General features: G+C 38.0%; 1 protein-coding gene across 4 annotated transcripts in view; it reads left to right on the top strand.

The window, feature by feature from the left end:
• Nucleotides 1-24,576, top strand: part of NCOA6 (nuclear receptor coactivator 6) — an 84,217-nt gene that overhangs the window by 8,538 nt on the left and 51,103 nt on the right. For 3 of the 4 annotated variants that reach the window (XM_010854882.1, XM_010854881.1, XM_010854884.1), the window contains 3 exons: nucleotides 14,697-14,802; nucleotides 18,868-19,149; nucleotides 22,381-22,536. In XM_010854882.1, coding sequence (XP_010853184.1) covers nucleotides 18,915-19,149; nucleotides 22,381-22,536 — 391 coding nt within the window. In that variant the 5' untranslated portion in view covers nucleotides 14,697-14,802; nucleotides 18,868-18,914. Of the gene's footprint in view, nucleotides 1-3,339; nucleotides 3,355-14,696; nucleotides 14,803-18,867; nucleotides 19,150-22,380; nucleotides 22,537-24,576 lie in introns of those variants that run through there. The other variant, XM_010854883.1, reaches the window with a different exon arrangement.

Raw genomic sequence — 24,576 nt, 5'->3', positions numbered from 1 at the left:
AGATATGCAGATGACACCACCCTTATGGCAGAAAGTGAAGAGGAACTCAAAAGCCTCTTGATGAAGGTGAAAGTGGAGAGTGAAAAAGTTGGCTTAAAGCTCAACATTCAGAAAACGAAGATCATGGCATCCGGTCCCATCACTTCATGGGAGATAGATGGGGAAACGGTGGAAACAGTGTCAGACTTTATTTTTCTGGGCTCCAAAATCACTGCAGATGGTGACTGCAGCCATGAAATTAAAAGACGCTTACTCCTTGGAAGGAAAGTTATGACCAACCTAGATAGCATATTCAAAAGCAGACACATTACTTTGCCAACAAAGGTTCACCTAGTCACGGCTATGGTTTTTCCTGTGGTCATGTATGGATGTGAGAGTTGGACTGTGAAGAAGGCTGAGCGCCGAAGAATTGATGCTTTTGAAGTGTGGTGTTGGAGAAAACTCTTGAGAGTTTGGACTGCAAGGAGATCCAACCAGTCCATTCTGAAAGAGATCAGCCCTGGGATTTCTTTGGAAGGAATGATGCTAAAGCTGAAACTCCAGTACTTTGGCCACCTCATGCGAAGAGTTGACTCACTGGAAAAGACTCTGATGCTGGGAGGGATTGGGGGCAAGAGGAGAATGGGACGACAGAGGATGAGATGGCTGGATGGCATCACTGACTGGATGGATGTGAGTCTGAGTGAACTCTGGGAGTTGGTGATGGACAGGGAGGCCTGGCGTGCTGCGATTCATGGGGTCGCAAAGAGTCAGACATGACTGAGCAACTGATCTGATCTGATCTGATTGGCTGGAGACAGTTGTCAGTTCCTTACCTTGTAGCCCCTCCAACGTGGCAAGCTGAGAAGAAAGTAGAGTCTCCTAGGGAGATGGAAGTCTCATTCTTTTGTAACCTGATCAGAGAAATGCCATCCCATCACCTTTACTGTATATATTTGGCTATAAGTAAGTCACTAGGCTAGCCCACATTCAGGAGGAGGAAGAGTGGCAGGGGTGATTATACCAGGGCATAAGTACCAGGAGGCTGGGACAATTGGTGGCCATCTTAAAAGTCTGTCTACCACAGAAGACATGGCTTAGTGCCAGGCTGGGACTCAAAGGGATATTAAAGGGAGTAGTGGTAGTGAGGAGTAATTTGTAAAATTTTCTTCACTTTCCTTGTATCAAACTATATCTCTTTCTTCCTTCTATCTTTAATATTAGTTTCTCTCCCCTTCAAGAATGGAGACATAATACAAAGATCATTCTCACAGTGAGATTTTAATCTTGAGTGGGTGGTGTGTGTATATGTTTTAAGATTCAATTAAGGCTTCTCCCTGTATCATTTAGTGTTTATATACATTTTTTTTTTTTTAACATTTTGTCATGGAACTTGAGACAGATACAAAAGTAGAATGATATCCTGAACCCCCATGTACCTTTCACCCAGCTTTGGCAATTTATTTTTATTAATCTTACATGTATTATTTATATATAGTAAGATGCACAGTTTGAGTTTTGATAGATGTATATATCCCCACAATAAAGATGTAGAACATTTTCACTCCAAAGGTACTTCATCGTTGTGTAATCAGTCCCCACCCCAATCCCAGACAAGTACCCATCTGATGCCTATTGCTGTAGGTTGGTTTTGCCTACTAGAATGTCATAGAAATATTCTTTTGATCACCACGAAGTTTTTGATATTCATTCATGTTGTTGCATGTATCAGTGGTTCAGAATTCTTCAGCCTTGGCACTGTGGACATTTTTAACAGGATAATTCTTTGTCTTGGAGATTGTCCCATGTATGTGGGTTATTTGGTAGCATCCCTTACTGCTATCCACTAGAAGCCATTAGCACTCCCCTCTCCAGTGGTAACAATCAGAAATGTGTCTAGACTTTGCCAAATGTCCAATAGAGGACAAAATCCCCTTCCTGCTCTACTTGAAAATCCTTTCAGTAGTCGATCCTTTTTGTCAGTAGTCTACTATAGGAATATACTTCAGTTTATCCACTTACTAACTGATAGACCTTTGATTTGTTTCCAGTTTATTTTCATTTGAGGCAGTTGTAAATAAAGTTCTATTCATTTTCATAGGCATGTCTCTGTGTAGACATGTTTTCATTTATTTTGGGTAAATACCTAGGAGAGTGATTGCTGGGTCTTATCGTAAGACACTTTATATAACTTTAAACTGCCAAATAATTTATTTCTTTTTTACATTCCCACCAACATGAGAGTTCCAGTTGCTCTACGTCTTTGTCAACATTTGATATTATTATTTTTTTTAATTTTAGCCATTATAGTAGATGTAGCTTTAATTTGCCTTCTCCTGATGACCAATGATGCGGAACATGTTTTCATGTTCTTATGGTAATGTATCTGTTCAAATCTTTTGCAGATTTTTTATTGGGTTGTTTGTCTTATTATTGAGTTTCCTTTGTCTTTTCCCCAACGTGTGTACAAACATTAAGAAAATAAAAATAATGAATCAGTTTTATATACTTCTTATCTTTAAAATGTGAACATTTCCCATGATGTTAAGTATTTTTGAAAACATGACTTTTAATGGAGAAGCAATATTTGAATACATTTAAATTGATTCACCACTTTTGTTGTTTAGCCTTGAGCTAGGTTCCAGTTTTTCACTATCAGTATTTTGATAAACATCTTTGAATATGAATCTTTAACCACATCTTTAATTATTTATTGTTAGATTCCTAGATTTGAGGATTATGTTAAGGAAAATTGAACATTTATGAGCAAAATATGAATGTTCATCTGTCGTATATTAACTGTTGCTGCAGTTGAGTATTTCATTAAAAATGTTTATGTTGGAAGAAGGGCATATTTCATTTTGGTTTTTTTGGATTACTTATGAAATGAACAAACTTTTCATATATTTATTGATTTTTATTTCTAATTTTATAAATTTTCTATTTGGAGGGCCAATTTTAGAGGGGGATGTTAATATTTCCTTATTTTTTAATGTTAAATTTATTAACCTTTTGTCATTTACAAATATAATTCCCAGTTTATATTTTGCCTTTTTACTCTTGTGTACTTTGTCCTGCAAAATTTTAAAAATAATAATGAAATTATATGATGATTTGTATAATACATAATATTATGTATTATATAATATTATATATTTTGCTTTAGCTCTTCAGTCCATGACCTGATAAATATACTGTGTATGAATATATAACCAATATGTGATTGTAGTTTTATTTTTTATATTTAACTTTTGCTTTTTTTTGGCCCTATTGTGAGGCATGCAGGATCTTAGTTCTCCAACCAGGGATTGAACCCATGCCTCCTTCAGTGGAAGCTCAGAGTCTTAACCACTGGACCACCAGGGAAGTCCTGAAGTAAGAATTTAATAAAACTTTTTCCAGATACTCAATTTGTCCCAAATTACAAAACAAAATCATCTCCTGTAAAGACGTATGATACAACATCCAATAATGAACAATCAGAAGAGAACCAAATAAAAAAAGTCACTTATAGCAACCCACAAAATGTAAGACAATATTTGTAAATCATATCTAAAAAGGAATTTATATCTAAAATTTATCAAGAACTCTTGTAATTCAGTAATAAAGACAAGCATTCTAATTTTAAAATTGGCAAAGAATTTTAATAGATATTTCCCCAAAGAAATTATTATAGTAGTCAATAAACACGAAAATTTGCTGAACACCATTAGCTATCAAGGAAATGCAAGTCAAAACCACAGTGAGATACAGTTGCACACCCACTAGGATGGTTATAATGAGAAAGATAACAAATATTGGTGAAGATGTGGAGAAATTGGAACTCCTGTATACTGCTGATGGGAATGCAAAAGGATGTAACTCCTTCAGAAAAAAGTCTGACTCGAAAGGCTAAATATAGATAACGTATGACCCAACGATTTTCCTCCTCAGTGTACATATACTCAAGAGAAATAAAAACGTATATCCACACCAAAATTTTGTACACCCCAGTATTCATAGCAAAATTAGTCATAATAGAGAATGGTGGACACAATCCAAATGTCTATCAACTGATGAGTGAATGAATGAATGAATATGGTGTTTACATACAAAGGGATATGTGTGTGCATGCCGAGTCGCTTCAGTCGTATCTGACTCTGCAACCCTGTGGAATGCAGCCTGCCAGGCTCTTTTATCCATGGGATTCTCCAGGCAGGAATACCAGAGTGGATTGCCATGCCCTCCTCCAGGGGATATTCCCAGCCCAGGGATCAAACCTGCATCTCATGTCTACCTGCACTGGCAGGTGGGTTCTTTACCACTTGCGCCTCCTGGGAAGCCTGTGAAAGTGAAAGTCGCTCAGTTGTATCCGACTCTTTGAGACTCTAGGGACTGTAGCCTGCCAGGCTCCTGTGTCCATGGAATTCTTCAGGCCAGAATACTGGAGTGGGTTAGCTGTGCCCTTTTCCAGGCGATCTTCGCAACCCGGGATCAAACCCAGGTCTCCCACATGGCAGGCGGGTTCTTTACCAGCTGAGCTACCAGGGAAGCCCTGGAAGCCCATACAAAGGGAAATTATTTGGTAATTTAAAATAATGAAGTACTGTTACTTGGTACAGCATCTTGGAGAAATAAAACTAAGTGAAAGAAGCCAGTCACAAAAGACCACTTATTGTATGGTTCTTATTGTATGAGGTATCTCGATTAGACTAGTGTTCCTTGACCTAGCCTAAAACTCTTTATCCTTTAATGGGGAGGGGCAGGTAACCCATTAAATTAATGACAGAGCATATTAACAAAATTCTTCATATTACTCAAATAAAGATCATGGTGACTGATAGTAATTTTTATTTTGTACCTTATCTTCATTTTGAATAATAATTTTTCAAAAATAGCATTGGTATTAATCATATTTATGGTAGCACAATAAAGGACAGAAAAGGTATGGACCTAACAGAAGCAGAAGATATTAAGAGGTGGCAAGAATACACAGAAGAACTATATAAAAAAGATCTTCACGACCCAGATAATCACAATGATGTGATCATTCACCTAGAGCCAGATATCCAGGAGTGCGAAGTCAAGTGGGCCTTAGGAAGTATCACTATGAACAAAGCTAGTGGAGGTGATGGAATTCCAGTTGAGCTGTCTCAAATCCTAAAAGATGATGCTGTGAAAGTGCTGCACTCAGCATGCCAGCAAATTTGGAAAACTCAGCAGTGGCCACAGGACTGGAAAAGGTCAGTTTTCATTCCAATCCCAAAGAAAGGCAAAGCCAAAGAGTGTTCAAACTACCACACAGTTGCATTCATCTCACACGCTAGCAAAGTAAATTGCTCAAAATTCTCCAAGCCAGGCTTCAACAGTATACAAACTGTGAACTTCCAGATGTCCAAGCTGGATTTAGAAAAGGCAGAGGAACCAGAGATCAAATTGCCAACATCTGCTGGATCATTGAAAAAGCAAGAGAGTTCCAGAAAAACATCTATTTCTGTTTTATTGACTACGCCAAAGCCTTTGACTATGTGGATCACAACAAACTCTGGAAAATTCTTCAAGAGATGAGAATACCAGACCACCTGACCTGCTTCCTGAGAAATCTATATGCAGGTCAAGAAGCAAGAGTTAGAACTGGACATGGAACAACAAACTGGTTCCAGATCGGGAAAGGAGTATGTCAAGGCTGTATGTGTCACCTTGCTTATTTAATTTATATGCAGAATACATCATGAGAAATGCCAGACTAGATGAAGCACAAGCTGGAATCAAGATTGCAGGAAGAAATATCAATAACCTCAGATATGCAGATAACACCACCCTTATGGCAGAAAGCAAAGAAGAACTAAAGAGCCTCTTGATGACAGTGAAAGAGTAGAGTGAAAAAGTTGGCTTAAAGCTCAACATTCAGAAAACTAAGATCATGGCATCTGGTCCCATCACTTCATGGCAAATAGATGGGGCAACAGTGGAAACAGTGGCTGACTTTGTTTTGGGGGACTCCAAAATCACTGCAGATGGTGACTGCAGCCATGAAATTAAATGATGCTTACTCCTTGGAAGAAAAGTTATGACCAACCTAGACACTGTATTCAAAAGCAGAGACATTACTTTGCCAACAAAGGTCTGTCTAGTCAAAGCTATGGTTTTTCCAGTAGTCATGTATGGATGTGAGAGTTGGACTGTAAAGAAAGCTGAGCACCAGAGAATTGATGCTTTTGAACTGTGGTGGTGGAGGAGAAGACTCTTGAGAGTCCCTTGGCCTGCAAGGAGATCCAACCAGTCCATCCTAAAGGAGATCAGTCCTGGGTATTCATTGGAAGGACTGATGCTGAGGCTGAAACTTCAATACTTTGGCCACCTGGTGCAAAGAGCTGACTCATTGGAAAAGACCCTGATGCTGGGAAAGATTGAAGGCAGGAGAAGAAGGGGATGACAGAGGATGAGGTGGTTGGATGGCATCACCGACTCATTGGACATGAGTTTGAGTAAACTCCAGGAGTTGGTGATGGACAGGGAGGCCTGGGGTGCTGCAGTCCATGGGATCACAAAGAGTCGGATACGACTGAGTGACTGAACTGAACTGATATTTATAATAACTGTTTAGACTTAGTCTTATGTTTATGTTTGAGGAGGGCATGGCAACCCACTCCAGCATTCTTACCTGGAGAATCCCAATGGACAGAGGAGCCTGGTGGGCTGTGGTCCATGGGGTCACAAAGAGTCGGACACAACTGAGCAACTAAGCACAGCACAGCACAGTCTTATGTTTAACTGATTGAATTTTTCCTTCCTATTCTTAAGGTCTTTGTTTTTGGTTAATTATATTCAGACAATGTACTTTTTAGTACTTTTTTATAAAAAGTACATGAATGGTATACATCTGAAAGTATCATTTCACACTGAATGACAACTTAGTGGGGAAGGGAGCAGAATTATTAGGTCTCCTTGTTTTTTTCCATTCTTAATTCTTTAATATAAGCCATTATCTTCCGGTCTTGCAAAGCGAAAATCTGGCCAGAGCAAGTTTTGGTCTTCTGTATATGACTTCTTTTTTCCTTATTGGTTGATTGTGGGGCATTTTCTTTATCCTTAAAACTGAAAGTTTCACTAGAACAAATCCAGTCACTCTCTTTTTAGTAATTTTGCTGGTCTTTTGTGAGCTCTTTTGAGCTGGAGATGCAGAACATTCTTTGACCCAGGAAAGTTTACATTTCTTTTTAAAAAAATCTTTGATTATTATTTCTGTCCGTTTGTTTCCAGGATAGCAAATTAGTTGAAGTTTATTTCTCTCTTTTCATCAATCCTCTCTCATACTTTGCATTATTTGTCCTTCCCTACTCCATTCTGAAAGAAATTTTTGAATTTGTTGTCCCTGTGTTTCTAACAAAGTATTTTGCTCTTTACTTTTCTAGTAAAGATTTGAATTCTGCTTTGGTGTATTTGTAATTTTTACCTTTCTTTTCCCCTTGTCGTATTTATTTCTGCATCTCAACTAGCTCCTTTCATTTCTGCCTGTGAACTTTGAGCTCTTATTTCAATGTGCTTTATCAAGTTTGTTAAGAGCAATGTAATTGATTTCTAAAATTTAACTGATTGCTGCCTTATATTTTCATTTCTGGATTACAGAGGCAGAGTTTCTTTTCTTTTATGTTGCAGAAAGTTTTTCTATCTCTCTCCTCAATTTTTCTTCCTTGAGTAAGGAGAGGGGTATACAAGTCTAGTGTGTGCCAGATAGGGTAGACTTGTTGCTTCTTTGGCTATTTGGTAGCCGTAGGAATTCTCTTTTAAGGTGTTAAAGGACTGATTGATTCACATTGTTTCTGAATACTTTTGAGTGTCCAGCAGTCATTAATGTGTTTCCTGCTGGATTGAGTAGAGGAAATGCCTTCCTTTGGCCTGGTAATTTTACTTTGAAAAAGGTGATTTTTTGTTATTGTTTATAATTTGAAGTCTAGGCTACAAAAAAATGATTTCCAGTATGTAATGCTCCCAGGGCTTTTGCTATCTCAGCCCTTCCTGCAGTTGCCTTCAAATCTCAGGGTGTATGTACTACTTTGTATGTTACAAAATCTGAAGTACAGGAGGAAGGTTGTGGGTATATAGTACTGATAGCACTGACCGTTTTAAGTGAATCTCTTACAAAAGGGTAATGTAACAGCATTGCCATTGCTGCCTCTGGAGAAAGCTGTTTAGGAACAGGTAGTTGGAGGAAGTTAGAAATCTGTTGCTATCCTCCTGGCTCCCATTTGTGCCTGCTCTTTGGCAGAAAAGTCGTTTTTGACTCCAGCAGTTGTTTGAGCAGCAGCCCTAGTTGCCAGTGCTGTTAATAACTTTGAGTCTCAGTGTGTCCTTAAGTATATCAGTGAAAAATTAGGATGGAGGTGATGATAGAGATGAACCAGGCCTTGTTCGGTAGCCTCCATTTTAGCTCCCAGCTTACTGTTAACTTTTTGAAAGAAGGAAGATGAGAGAAGAGTGGAGAATAGCCACTAGTGGAAGAAGGAAGAGTTTTAAATATCTGTACCAAATGAGTTGCAATTTCTCACAGAAATGTGATAACATTGAAATCAAATAGTCAAGGTTTAAAATACTTTTGGTTAGTCTTTGTTTTAAAGTTTATTTTGTTTGATACAAGTATTGCTACCCAGCTTCCTTTTTATTTTCATGTAATACCTTATTTCATACCCTCATGTTCAGTCTGTGTTTTGTTTTAGATCTGATGAGTCTCTTGAAGGCATTGTGTATCTGGGTCTTGTTTTTGTATCTATTTAGCTACTCTGTGTCTTTTGATTGGAGCATTTAGCCATTCAGGTTTAAAGTAATTGATGGTATATACTTACTGCCATTTGTTGATTTTATTCTGATTGTTTTGCAATTCTTTTGTGTTCCTTATTTTTTTTCTCTCTCTCTTCCCTTGTGATTTGATGACTATCTTTAGTATTATGTTTGGATTCCTTTCTATTTTGCATGTGTGTATTATAGATTTTTGCTTTGTGATTACCATGAGATTTGTATATAGCTCTGTGGGTGTGTAAATTAAGTTCAAACACATTCTAACAACTCTGCATTTTTATTCTCTCCCCAACCACGTTTAATGTTTTGACATTATATTTTACCTCTTCTTGTTTTGTGAATCCCTTAACTACTTACTGTGGATAGAAATGATATACTACTTTAACCTTTTAACCTTCCTACTAGTTTTATATGTGGTCGATCTGCCTTTACTGTATGCTTTACTTTATAAATAAGTTGTTGTGTTTTTTTTTACCATGCCACACAGCTTTCAGGATCTTAGTTCGCCAACCAGAGGTCAGATCTGTTCGCCCTCCAGTGGAAGCGCAGAATCCTAACCACTGGATTGCCAGGGAATTCCCCATAATTCTGATATTTCTAGTTGTGGTCTTTTTTTTTTTTTAGAGAAGTCCTTCTAACATTTTTTCTAAAGCCAGTTTAGTGACACTGAACTTTCAGCTTTTGCTTATCTGCACAACTCTTCATCTCTCCTTCAAATCTGAATGATAGCCTTGCTGGGTAAGCTATTCTTGGTTGTAGGTTTCCTCCTTTCATCTCTTTGATTATATCATGCCACTTTTGGTCTGTAACGTTTCTGCCGAAAACAGTTCATGGTCCTGTGGGAATTCCTTTGTATGTAACTATTTGCATTTTCTCTTGCTGCTTTTTTTTTTTCTTCTTTTGGCCACGCTGTGTGGCTTGTGGGATCTCAGGTCCACAACCAGGGATTGAACCCCAACAATGGCAGTGAAAGAGCTGAATCCTAACCACTAGACAACTGGGAACTCCCTACTCTTGCTGCTTTTAAGATTCTTTGTCTTTAACTTTTGCCATTTTAATTATAGTATATCTTGGTGTGGACCTCTTTGGGTTCATCTTGTTTGGGACTCTGTACTAAGTCCTAGATGTGGATGTCTGTGTCCTTTGCCAGGTTAGGGAAGTTTTCAACTCTAATTTTTCGAATAAATTCTGTACCCTTTTGTGTCTTCTCCTATTTGGGCCTCTAAACTGCTAATGTTAGTATGCTTGCAGTTTTCCAAGAGATTTCTTAAGCTATCCTCATTTTCATAAGTTCTTTTTTCTGTTCAGCTTGTGTGATTTCCATTACTCTGACTTCCTGTTTGCTGATCTGTTCCTCTGTATTGTCTAATCCACTGTTGATTACATCTAGTGTATTTTTAATTTCAGTTATTGTGTCCTTCAGCTCTGTTTGGTTCTTCTTTGTATTTTCTAACTCTTAATTTCTCACTTTGTTCATTCATTCTTCCAAGTTTGTTGAGCATCTTATGATCATTACCCTGTACTCTTTGTCAGATGGATTGTTTATCTCCACTAACTTCTTCTTTGGTTTTGTTTCGTTACTCTGTTTGAAACATACTCCTCTATCTCCTTGTTTTACCTAAATCTATTTATTTCTATTGCTTTGACCAAAAGGTTCATTCAGGTTTTTCCACTGTTATGAAAAAATCTGAACAAACCTTTTGGCCAACCCAATATGTAGTAGGTAGGCCAGTTATTGTATATTTCCCAATTTTGGAGAAGTAGCCTTATACAGGAGACGTCCTATGGGGCCCAGCTGCATGCTACTCTTGGTCACTTAGAGCTGTATACCCTTGGGGTGCCCTCTGTGGACTGTGTGGGTCATTTTGTTGTTGGGGGGCCATGTACTGTGGACATGCTGGTAGGCAAGGCTGGCTCCCAGCCTAGTTGGCTGCCAGGTCCTGCCTCATGGATGGCTGCCAACCCACTGGTGGTGGACCTGGCACAACTGTCTACAGGATCCCAGGGGTCTCAGATCTGGTGTTGGCCCATAGGTGGGAAGGGCCAGATCCCTCAGAGGCTGAGGCTGGTGCTGGCCTGCTAGTGGGTGGGTAAAGCCCCCAGGACTAATAGGCTAGAGGGCTAGAGGGAGTACTCCAAAATGTCTCTTGCCAGCACCAGTATCTTCATGGTAGAACAAGGTCCCCCATTGGGCTGCTACCAATATCTGTGTCCCCAGGTAGTGTCCCAGTTGATACCTTCCTCTCCAGGAGGCTCTGCAAGATTAGCAAGTGTTTCTGACCCAGGCTCCTTTCAAGTTACTGCCTCTGTATTGGGAGACCATGTGAGATTTGACATGCACCCTTTAAGAGCAGAGTCTCTTTCTTACAGCCTTCTAGCTGTCCTGTACACAAGCCCTGCTGACCTTTAAAGCTAGGTGTTCTGGGGACTCATCTTCCCAGTGCAGAATCCCTACGCTGGGGATCTTTGTGTGTGTCTGTAACCCCTCATTTCTTGGGGAAAACACCTGCAACTGTGATTATCCTCTCCTTTGTGGGTCCTTACCTGGGGATGTGGGTTTTGACTATACCATGTCTAACTTTTTTAGCCAAATGTTTAATTTACTTTATTTTCTCCTGATACAGGTGTTCTTGGCTGTGTGAATTTTCTTCTCAACTTGTTGGGCTATATTCTTTAGGTTCCAATGTGTAGTATTCTCCTTATTTCTAAAGGTTTTGCTGTTTTGGTTTCTTTTTTAACCCAGAACCAAAGGTTTTGTTGTTGTTTTAAAGTGGAAAAGCCATGGTTTTATTTTAAATTTATAATTTTGGTGCATTGTCACCAGAGTAATTTGACTCTCCTATTGTTACTTTTGAATTTATTAAGATTTTCTTTATGGCCTTTCTTAAAGGTTAATTTTTATTGATTGGAAACTTAAAAATTGGCTTTTTCTTGATAAAAAATAGTTAAGCAATAGTTATTTCTCTAATAATTATTTATTAATACCTAGTTCATGTATCCAGAGGAGGCAATGGCAGCCCACTTCAGTACTCTTGCCTGGAAAATCCCATGGACGGAGGAGCCTGGTGGGCTGCCGTCTATGGGGTCGCACAGAGTCGGACACGACTGAAGTGACTTAGCAGCAGCAGCAGCAGTTCATATATCCATCTAAAATTTTTTAAGGTTTATCTATGTTTGGCTACACTGGATCTTCATTGCTGCATGCGGGCTTTCTCTAGTTGTGGCGAGCAGGGGCGGCTCTCCAGTTGTGGTATGTGGGCTTCTCGTTGCAGTGGCTTCTCTTGTTGTGGAGCACAGGCTGTAGGCACACGGGCTTCAGTAGTTGCAGCATGTAAGCTGAGTAGTTGTGGTGCGTGAGCTTAGTTGCTCCTTAGCATGTGGGATTCTCCTGCATCAGGGATCAAACCCATGTCCCCTGCATTAGCAGGCGGGTTCTTAACCAGTGGACCACCAGTGAAGCCCTATCTAAAATTTTGAGGTTGTAGGACTTCCCTGGTGGTACAGTGGATAAGAATCTGCCAGTGCAGGGGACACTGGTTCGATCTCTGTTTCAGGAAGATTCTATATGCTGCAGAGCAACTATGCCCACGAGCCACAGCTACTGAGCCTGTGTGCTGCAACTACGGAAACCCATGTGCCTAGAGCCTCTGTTGCACAACAGGAGAGGCCACTGCACTGAGAAGCCCGCTCACTGCAACTAGAGAGTAGCCCTCTCCACCTGCACACAGTAATGAAGACCCAACACATCCAAAAATGTTTAAAAATAAATAAAAATAAAATAAAAATTTGAGATTATAAAATCTGTATTTGGCAATAATGTGAAACTTTAGCAGCCCAGTTAAAGACATTGTAGACATATTTTCTTAAGAGGGAAATTTTTCCTGATGCATACCAAAATTATGCAGTCTCCATACATAAGTTTCTATATATACAATAAAGAATGCTTTAAAACTTGAACTGAAAATTTAATGAAAAATAAAAGGTATAGCTAGTATAGATAAAATAGGAAAAAAGTATAGGTCTTGTATTTAGTATATGTACAAAGTAGTATATATGGGTTTCCCTGGTAGCTCAGCTGGTAAAAAATCCTCCTGCTATGCAGGAAACCCTGATTGATTCCTGGGTCAGAAAGATCCCCTGGAGAAGGGATAGGCTACCCATTCCAGTATTCTTGGGCTTCCCTGGTGGCTCAGATGGTAAGAATCCACCTGCAATGTGGGAGACCTGGGTTTGGTCCCTGTTGGGAAAATCCCCTGGAGAAGGGAACAGCTACACAGTCCAGTATTCTTGCCTGGCGAATTCCATGGACAGAGGAGCCTGTCAGGTGACAGTCTATAGAGTCTCAAAGAGTCAGACACAGCTGAGCGACTTTCACTTCACATATATGTATATGTATATATTCTTTTTCCTTACAGGTTATTAGGCAATATTGAGTGTAGTTCCCTGTGCTATACAGTAGGTTTTTGTTGGTCTTCTGTTTTATATATAGTAGTGTATATATGGTAATGTGAACCTCCTAGTTTATCACTCCCCCTTTCCCCTTTAGTAACCATAAGTTTTTTTTTCTGTGTCTGTGAGTCTTTTTCTGTTTTGTAAGTAAATTGATTTGTATCTTTGTTTTTTTTCAAGATTCTGCATGTCCTGTGATATTTGTCTTTGTCTGACTTCAGATAATCTCTAGGTCCATCAGTATAATTGCAAATGGCATTATTTCATTCTTTTTTATAGTTAAGTAGTATCTTCCATTTGTGTGTGTGTGTATCTGTATACACACACCCCCCACATCTTCTTTATCCTGTCAATTGATATTTAGGTTGTTTCCATGTCTTGGCTATTGTAAATAGTGCTACAGTGAGTACTGGGGTGCATGTATCTTTTTGAATTATAGGTTTGTTCAGTATATGCCCAGAAGTGGGAATGTAGATAACTAGTTTAAAGGAACCTCCATACTGTTCCCCATAGTGGCTGTACCAATTTATACTCCTGCCAACAGTGTAGAAGGATTTATTTTTCTCTACACCCTCTCCAGCATTTATTATTTATAGACTCTTGATGATAGCCATTCTGACCAGAGTGAGGTGATACCTCATTGAAGTTTTGATTTGCATTTCTCTGATAATTAACTAGTGATGTTGAACATTTTTTCATGTGCTTGTTGGCCATCTGTATGTCGTCTTTGGAGAAATGTCTAGCTCTTCTATTCATTTTTTGATTAGGTTGTTTGTTTTTTTTTGAACTGAGTTTGTGAGTCAATTTTATAATTTGGAAATTAATCCCCTGTCAGTCACTTCATTTGCAAATATTTGCTCTATTCTGTATGTTGTCTTTTGTTTATGGTTTCCTTTGCTGTGCAAAAGCTTTTAAGTTTAATTTGGTTCTTCCATTTATTTTTATTTCTATCGTTCTAGGAGAAGAATCCGAAAAGATATTGCTGCAGTTTATGTCAAAGAGTGTTCTAATCTGACCAATTTAAAAAATGAATGTATAGGGAAGTTTCTAAAGCTTAGAGTCCCAGTTTCATAATTCTGGCATACATCCCTGAGTTTTGGTTCTATATTCTTTAAATTGCTTGTTGATGGAGTTATTCTTTACATTTGTAACTCCATGGACTAATAGCCCACCGGGCTCCTCTGTCCTTGGAATCCTCCAGGCAAGAATACTGGAATGGGTAGCCATACCCATCTCACCCAGGGATCGAACCTGGGTCTCCTGCATTGCAGGCAGATACTTTACCATCTGAGCCACCAGGGAAGCCCAATGAGTGCTCTAAGATCTCTGGGTGGGGGGAACTATTCTTTGCATATTTCATGAAAACCCTGTTTTATTGTTATCTGAACATGTCTGAGTTGACTTGATAAATTGTCATGTTTGTGTTCTGATGGAAGGATGGGTCACCTCTGTAATTTCTGTATAATACTTTACCTTTTTTTTGTTGTTGTTAGGCTATTTATTTGACTGCTACCTTAAAATACAGGCCGTAAAAATGCCAGCTTGTTTGGACTTAGAAGATGACCTGGACAAATGATAAAAATTAAGAAAAACATTTTGGTGAGTGAAAACTTATATGAGAGTAAATATGGCTCAACTCAATTCCTACCAGTGGAATGACACTACCAAAGTTATATAGCGAAATTCTCTTAAAATGCCTTCTGTTTCTCTGAAATTAAGACCTTGATCTTGCTCTTTTTTTATTCTCTCTGTGAATCCACAGACCTCCCAAGGGGCACATGATAACACTTAAATGCATTTTAAATACCTGGTCTCTTCCAGCATTCCACCAAACCCAGCATAACTCACTGAGGCCTAGTGTTCTACCAGGCTTCCCAGGTGGCTCAGATGGTAAAGAATCTGCCTGCAGTTCAAGAGACCCAGGTTTGATCCTTGGGTAGGGAAGATCCTCTGGAGAAGGGAATGGCTACCCACTCCAGTATTCTTGCCTGGAAAAATCCCATGAACAGAGGCTCCTGGTAGACTACAGTCCATGGGGTTGCAAAGAATAGAACACGACTGAGCAACTTAACACTCTAGTGTTCTACCAGTTTTGTAAGTTATACTTGGATTTAACTCAATCCAGGTTAGACTTAGACTTATTAGACTTAATTAGAAACTGACTAGACTTAATTAGAAATTGAAAACTGATGGCTGGTGGGCCATATGCAGCAGTGTGTTTCATTTGGCCCATAGGGTATTTTCCAGAAATATAAATCTGTTCTTAAATTTGGAGATTTTACTCAACATATGGATTTTGTGCTTAGTCGCTCAGTTGTGTCCCACTCTGCGACGCCATGGACTGTAGCCTGTCACGCTCCTCTATTCACGGGGATTCTTTAGGCAAGAATGCTGCTGCTGCTAAGTCACTTCAGTCGTGTCCGACTCTGTGTGACCCCATAGATGGCAGCCCATCAGGCTCCCCCGTCCCTGGGATTCTCCAGGCAAGAACACTGGAGTGGGTTGCCATTTCCTTCTCCAATGCGTGAAAGTGAAAAGTGAAAATGAAGTCGCTCAGTCATGTCCGACTCTTGGCGACTTCATGGACCGCAGCCTACCAGGCTCCTCCACCCATGGGATTTTCCAGGCAAGAGTGGGGTGCCATTGCCTTCTCCTTAGGCAAGAATACTGGAGTGGATTGTCATGCCCTCCTTCAGGGGATTTTCCCAACCCAGGGATTGTACCCAGGTCTCCCACATTGGAGGCAGATTCTTTACTGTCTGAGCCACCAGTCTTTTCTTAAAATTCAGAATGTTAGTCCTGTGCCTGCGCAACTCCTTCCATCCCTCCAGAAAGAAAGTAATAAAGTGGAGCAAAGTAGCAAGTGCCTAGCATAGATGGGTATTCGAGTTTCCCATTGCTCAAACCATTCATACGTATATGCAAATACATTTGATATTCAACATTCTTCCCTTACTTTACACACCTGAAGCCTGTAGGTATATGAATTTGTGATTTCTGAGGTGTGTAATAGTGTCTTATCTTTTTACTCAAATGGCAGATAATCTGAATAGTCTGTGACAATCTTTTAACGATTATTCACATATAAATCTGAATATGTATAAATACATATATTTATATCTGAAAAGACTCTTATAAGTAGCTAAATATATGTAATATATGTGAAAAGTAAATTTATATTTTTATAAATATGTATTCAAATATATATATATTTAAAACCTACTGTGATTTGGAAGATATTCATAAATAAGCTGTTTCACATTTCCTATGTCTGGCGGAATTTTACTGTGAAACAGTATGGTGTTTCTGGTATGCTTGCTTTTCCCTTTTTAAAAAAAAATTTTTTTAACTCTTTATTATGATCAGTTTCAAATATATGTAAATTATAGTACAGATAAAAATACAGTGAACACCCATATACCCATCATCTATAATTAGCCATTATTAACATTTTGTTAGGTGGGTCAGTGGTAAAAGAATTCGCCTTCAAAGTCGAGTTTGATCCCTGGGTCAGGAAGATGCCCTGGAGAAGGAAATAGCAACCCACATCCGTATTCTTGCCTGGGAAATCCCATGAACAGAGGAGTATCTGGTGGGCTACAGTCCATGGGGTCACAAACTCAGATATGACTTAGCAACTAAACAGCAACATTTGGTTGATCTGTTTTTTTTTTTTCCTGAATTATTTTAAAGTAAACTATAGACATCATGACATTTTACCTCTAAATGCTTCAGTATGCATCTCGTGGGACTTCCCCAGGGGTCAGTGATTAAGACTCTGAACTTCCATTGCAGGGTTCGGTCCTTGGTCAGGAACTAAGATCCCATGTGCCACGTGGCATGGCCTAAAAGATAAATGCTTATTATCTCTTAAGAGATAGTAAGCACATTGTCCTTTATAACCACAGCACCATTATTATCACACCTAACAAAGTTAGTAGCTGACTTCTTGTCTGCCAGTAGAGAGTTTTCCAAATCTGGATGCACAGCCTACATGCCATGACCAAGCAGGGATTTGTTTGTTTGGTTTCTTTTCTTTGACTTTTGTAGGGGAGTTTTGCCGGGGATCTTAGTTCCCTGACCAAGACTAAGGATCAAAACCGTGCCCCGTGCAGTAGAAGCCTGGAGCCCTAACTAGTGGACCACCAGGGAATTCCCAGGCAGCAGCTTTTAAACCCTTAGAATATTTTTTAGTTTTATTTATTTACCTTTAAAGTTCCTTGATATCAGTAAAATGTAGAGAGTGATTGACTAAGGGCAATGGTATTTATAAAGGATTTTCTGAATGCTGTTTTTTCTTAACCATTCAAATTATACTATTCCTTTGTAACACTGATGGTGCTAGAAAAGGTTATAATTGCCAGACTATAAGGTACTCTGCTCAAATGTAAATTTTTTTTTCGTATTTACAACAGAGAAATTTTCCCCCTTAAGGTTGCTTAGGTTAGTTTTTGAAAAGCCTTTGCTCTTGAAGTTTACTGACTATTTAAAACAGAACTGTTAATTTTTAAAAGTTGATTCTTTTTTCCTATTTGTGCAGGAAATATAATCATAGTACAGCATATGCAGCTTTCCTTTTTCCTAATGACTTATAGCATATTTGGAAAATAGGAAAATTTACCAGCAATCTTGCCAACCTAGTACAATCACTATTTGTATTTTAGTTGATTTATTTTCAGTCCTTTTTTCTTAATCATCTTTAAAAAAAAAAAACCCATAGTTGTAATTATGCTTTATGTAAGGAATTTTTTTTAATTAGAAGATTTGTGTGAGGTTCTTATTTCCTTGCCATTCTTGCTTAACACACATTGATAAAAATTGATGTTTATTCATTCACTTTTGGATTAAGAATGTGATCATTAGTCCCAGAGATAATGGAGGAAATGGCCATGTGGTGTGGTCTTTAATATTTGTGTTCTTTGGTAGACAACATAACTGAAAATAGCAGAAAATTTGAGTTCTCTAAACCTAAAAGTTAAAAAGTAATTTGGTTCTGTCCTAGACGTAGTTCTTTGCCTCTGTAAACATGTGGTAACCAGTTGTTTTCCTTTTGCAAAAGTATTTCTTTTTTCTTTTTTTTTCTTTCAAAACTTTTTCTTTCTTTTTTTTCTGTTTCTGAATCATTATTTTTAGCTATGCCACTATCAGTAACCCTTTAAAAGTTATTTTAAATGGTCCTTGTGAAAGACTTTGGAATTTTAGGTAGTCATGCAGATGCTCTTAGTTAGGTCATGTTGTCCTTTGCAGGTTGAAGAGGAGGACTTTAGAAACCTTGGTTGCTCTGAAGCATTTGTTAGGACAGGAGTAAGCAGAGTCTTGTGGTCAGCCTGAGTCTTGCTCTGTGGGGGTCAACCAAAGGCTTATATGAATTAACTCTTAGAAGATACCTATTTTAGTTTCTTGTGATCTCTTGTTCCTTTCTGCCTATATTCTAGGCTAACAAAATAAAAGGAATTTTAGTTAAAACTGGTAAATTTTTATTTCTAGTATCTTTAAGAACTTATAGAATATCTTAATTAAAATAGTTTATCCTCACTATAATTTTTAATTTACTTTATAGTATTTTGTTATTACTTGTCAAATAAATTAGTTTTCATAGAACTATATATTGTTGATTGTGTAAGTATGTGTTGTAATACTTTTTTGTATCTTCTGTTTTGAAAGGTTTTTTTATTGTCCACTTGACATATGCTTCTGGAATAATATTCACCATGGTTTTGAATGACCTTCCAAACTTAGAAGACATCTATACTTCCTTGTGTTCATCAACAGTAGAAGACTCAGAGATGGATTTTGACTCTGGACTAGAAGATGATGACTCAAAAAGTGATAGTATTTTGGAGGATTCCACAATCTTTGTGGCCTTCAAAGGAAATATAGATGATAAAGACTTCAAATGGAAATTGGACACAATATTGGAGAATGTGCCCAATTTGTTACACATGGGTAATTTGCTTAATTATTTTTCCTTTTGTTACTGTTTTTGAATTGCCCTTCTGTGGTTATCTTGAGTTTTACAAAGTACAACTGTGCTGTACTTTGCTGTAGGTTGAAAGGCTGATTTTAATTGCAAAGTTGGAATTTTAGGATTTTTTTTCATAGAAATGCTGTTGTATTTTTTTAAGTACATGGAGTGACTGAATATAAAGCATTGCTTAGCATTGTAATCCTTAAATTATCTGTTCTAATGGATAGGAGCAGGCTTCCCAGGTGGCTCAGTAGTAAAGAATCCAGCTGCAATGCAGGAGGCGCAAGAGACACAGGTTCAATCCCTGGGTCGGCTAGATCCAGCCCCTGGAGGAGGAAATGGCAATCCATTTCAGTATTCTTGCCTGGGAAATCCCATGGACAGAGGAGCCTGGCAAGCTACAGTCCATGGGATCACAAAAGAGTTGGACATGACTGAGTGACTAAACAACAACAACAAAAATGGATGGGAGTAATTCTCCAGACCCAAATTTATTTGTTGTTTTTAGCTCTCTGGTCTTTAGTTTCCTTTCCTATAAAATGACTGGCTCTTTGAGGCCACTTAAAGCTTACAAAAATCTTTTACTCCATGGCTTTTTTGGCTTTACTTAAAATGTATTTGAAATTTGTTGTCTTAAATTTTAGATCAGAGGTTAACTAATAGCCCACTGGAACCAGTGTGCAGCCATGTGTTACATACTTTAGTTTTTCTGATTATTTTTTTTGTTTGTTTATTTGTTTTCTGGTGTTTGAATTTTATTGCCAGTGCTTCAAGAAATAGATATTTTACATTAAAATTCAGATTTTGGATTTGTCTTTATACAGGAAAGGTCTAATAACATTGAACTCTCCTATCCCAGGTGGTGCTAAGTAGCAGCTGCCGCTGAAGATATACCTTCCCCTCACCATAGTCCCATCTGGCCTCTTCACACATTTAGATAGCCTATAGTGGTCTTACGGGAATTTGTGCTTGTCGACTTTGGTTTATATGTTCTCCATCTTTTCTGGTTAGCACAATTATTTAATCCCTTCAGACATAGTGCAAAGCCTAGATTTTATCCTTTTATCACAAATCTTAAGTGCTAACCAACTTTTTTAGGTTTTGAGGTCTTATTCTTTAGAATTAATGTCAGGAAGAGAGCTTTTTAATTTTTTTTCAATGGCTCTTTTTTAAAAAAAACTGTTGTTTCAGGCTTCTTTCTAGTTATGGATTATTTAATACATTATTAGAGAATTTTATGGTGAAAGTTGTAATTGCCACCATAATCATGTTATGATATATCATATTTTAAGGGCTAGCTGGGTCTGATTGTTCATTGTTCTTAATTATACACATTTTTTCTTGTTTTTAAATAGCTGAATTAGTTTATTAATGGGTTTTAAATATATTAGTAAACTCAGACATGGTTATCAGTTATATTCTTGGTCCAAAAACTATTTTAAGTTAGATGTTCTCAAATATGATGAAAGTTAAGAAAAAAAAATTTTTTTGATAAAATATAGCAGTGTTATAGTTAAAATTTTTTCTGTAGGCTTATCACAAGTAGCTAACATCAAAAGCAAGTTTAATGTTTGTCTGGGCCACATAGGTATAAGATTCCAGTACTGTTCAGACTGAGAAGAAGCCCTGCAGCATTTGTCCTCTGTGGTAGCAGAATCTCAAGCTCCCTGCCTTTTGCTATTTGGATGTATAAGTGTCATGGAAAGGAAAATGGCCTGAAAATCAGAGCTGGATTTTAATGCCATTTTAGTGATAGGTAGCTACTGGATTCTGGGTAAATCTCTTAGATTTTCTGGGCTTCAGTTTCCTCCCCAATAAAATACATTTGGACTGAATCATGCATAATCCTTCCTAAATTTCCTAGATTATATATCTCAGTGCTCTTAGCCAGTGGTCTCTTTTTTTCCATATTAGAACAAGTAGACTCCATGTCTGGATAAACTGATAATGTATAATGGTTTTGGAGGTAGAAGGGGCTTTTAGGGAACATGTAGACACTTTCCCCTATCCATGTAAATTTCTTATTTTGAGGACATATATGCCTAAATGACCATTTTCTCAATACTTGAATGTATAATTGAATAGAGGCTACAAAAGATTTGATGTAGCTGAGTTTATAACAAAAGGAAAAATTATTTTGGGGTTGTTGGGGAAAAAATGTTTTTTTATTATTATCTAACTGGACCTCGGATTTGCTTTCCATCTGTAAGCTGTAATTATAAACAACATTACCTGCTCGATTAGTTTAACTTTTGCATTATAATTTAAAAACATCTTCGAAGTTTGCATTGACTTTTCAGGTTTGCTGAAATGTAATGTTTTCTTATCCTAACTGAAATATAGTTGTGAGATTTATGTTGCTTTTCTCCTCAGTTTGGTGTGCTTCAGTGGAAATTCTACTCTTGTTTAAAATAGAAAAAGATTAGAAATCAGAGACGTAAAGAATCAAGACTTAAGCCTTCCTTAAACTGAAGCATTTACAGGACATTGGAAGAAATGTTTGCTCCCTATATCTCTGAATATGTTTCACAGAGATGCTCGGTGAAAATTTAAATATAAGTACTAAAAGTTCAACTTTTTCATTTGAAGAAGTATAATTGCTTAACATTTTATAAGTGAATCTACTATCTTCCTTTTCAGTGCTCTTTCTTTAAACAAGTTTAGTGAATTGTAGCTGTATATTCCCTAATATCCTACAGTTGGCATATCTGCCAGTTGAATTTTTATAGAATTTCACTTAAAATTAGAAACTTAAACTTTCTTAGCTTTTCAGTTCACATACATTAAACTGAGTCTAGAAGTAGACCTTATTCTAGTAATTTAAACTTATCTCTCCCTTCTCTCATATGATCCTTATTCCATCTTACTGCTTTCCATCTATTAAGTGCCTGTGGTATGTCAGGTGCTATGCTAGATTTTTGGCATATTATTATATAATTTAGCACTCACAGTCTCATGAAGTAGTTTTTTCATAGTTTTAGAGAAGAGAAAGGTAAGTTTCAGAAATGTTAAATAACTTGTTCATGATTTCCCAGGTGCTAAGTGGTAAAGCTGGGATTAAATTTAAGGTTTAATACCAAAGCTTAAGCTCTCTCAGCTACTCCATACTGGTATTCTACCTTGTTCTTTTACTTCCTTGTTGTTGTTCATTCCATGTCTTCTGATGGCTAAAACATTACTAATATTATTCTCTTCCTTTCATGACCAAGAATCCAGCAAGCTAAAGGTACAGAAGGTGGAGCCCTGGAATAGCGTGCGTGTGACATTCAATATCCCCCGGGAAGCAGCGGAGCGGCTTCGGATCCTGGCTCAGAGCAACAACCAGCAGCTTCGGGATCTGGGAATTCTCTCCGTTCAGATTGAAGGTACATGTCTGGTTCCAGATTATAGGAATACTAGAATATAGCATGATTTATAGCATGTGCCGCTTTGTCTGTTCCTCTTAAGTTGAATTCACAATGCCAGGTAACTCACAGAAAGCTAACCAAAATGATCACATGGATCAGAGCCTTGTCGTGGTGAAGAAGGGGCTTGCATAGCTCAATGAAGCTATGACAAAATGTGGTCCACTGGAGAAGGGAATGGCAAACCACTCCAGTATTTTTGCCTTAAGAACCCCAAGAACAGTATGAAAAGGCAAAAAATATGATACCAGAAGGTGAGCTTCCCAGGTTGATAGGTGTCCAATGTGCTACTGGAGAAAAGCAGAGAAATAGCTCCAGAAAGAGAGCTGGGCCAAAGTGGAAACATTGCTGAATTGTGTATGTGTCTGGTGGTGAAAGTAAAGTCTGATGCTGTAAAGAACAATATTGCATAGGAACCTTGAATGTTAGGTCCATGAATCAAGGTAAATTGGATATGGTCAAGCAGGAGATGGCAAGAGTAAATATCAACATTTTAGGAATCAGTGAAGTAAAATGGACAGGAATGGGCAAATTTAATTCACATGACCATTATATCTACTACTGTGGGCAAGTATCCCTTAGAAGAAATGGAGTAGCCCTCATAGTCAACAAGAGTCTGAAATGCAGTACTTGGATGCAGTCTCAAAAACAACAGAATGATCTCTGTTCATTTCCAAGCAAACCATTCAACATCACAGTATTCCAAGTCTGTTCCCCAACCACTAATGCTGAAGAAGCTGAAGTTGACTGATTCTATGAAGACCTATAAGACCTTCTAGAACTAACACCAAAAAAAGATGTTCTTTTCATCTTAGGAGAGTGAAATGCAAAAATAGGATGTCAGGAGATACCTAGGTTAACAGGCAAGTTTGGCCTTGGTGTACAAAATGAAGCAAGGCAAAGGCTAACAGAGTTTTGTCAAGAAAACACACTGGTCACAGCAAACACCCTCTTCCAACAACACAAGAGATGATTCTACACATGGACATCACCAGGTATCAGATTGATTATATTCTTTACAGCCAAAGATGGAGTGGCTCTATATAGTCAGCAAAAACAAGACCTGGAACTGACTGTGGCTCAGATTATCAGCTCCTTATTGCAAAATTTAGGCTTAAATTGAAGAAAGTAGGGAAAACCACTAGGCCATTCAGTTATGACCTAAATCAAATCCCTTATGATGATACAGTAGAGGTGATGAATAGATTAAGGGATTAGATCTGATAGACAGAGTGCCTGAAGAACTATGGACTGAGGTTGTCACATTGTATACAGGAGGCAGTAACCAAAACCATCCCAAAGAAAAAGAAATGCAAGAAGGCAAAGTAGTTGTCTGAGGAGGCCTTACAGATAGCTGAGAAAAGAAGAGAAGCAAAAGGCAAGGAAGAAAGGAAAAGTATACCCAGCTGAATGCAGAGTTCCAGAGAATAGGAAGGAGAGATAAGACCTTCCTATGTGAACAATGTACAGAAATAGAAGAAAACAATAGAATGGGGAAGACTAGAGATCCCTTCAAGAAAGTTGGAGATACCAAAGGAATATTTCATGCAAAGATGGGCACAGTAAAGGACTGAAATGGTAAAGACCTAACAGAAGCAGAAGATATTAAGAAGAGGTGGCAAGAATACACAGAAGACCTGTATAAAAAGGTCTTAATGTCCCAGATAACCACAATGGTGTGATCACTTACCTAGAACCATACATCCCAAAGTGTGAAATCAAGTGGGCCTTAGGAAGCATTGCTACAAACAAACCTAGTGGAGGTGATGGAATTCCAGCTGAGCTATTTCAAATCCTAAAAGATGAAGCTGTTAAAGTGCTGCACTCAATATGTCAGCAAATTTGGAAAACTCAGCAGTGGCCACAGTCTGAGGAAAAGGTCGGTTTTCATTCTAGTTCCAAGGAAGGGCAATGCCAAAGAATGTTCAAATTACCATACAATTGCACTCATTTCACATGATAGCAAGGTAATGCTCAAAATCCTTCAAACTAGGCTTCAGC

This window comes from Bison bison, unplaced genomic scaffold, assembly GCF_000754665.1.
Source record: "Bison bison bison isolate TAMUID 2011002044 unplaced genomic scaffold, Bison_UMD1.0 scf7180017864352, whole genome shotgun sequence".
NCBI classification, from domain to species: Eukaryota; Metazoa; Chordata; class Mammalia; order Artiodactyla; family Bovidae; genus Bison; species Bison bison.
This window is presented reverse-complemented; position numbering and strand designations above follow the sequence as displayed.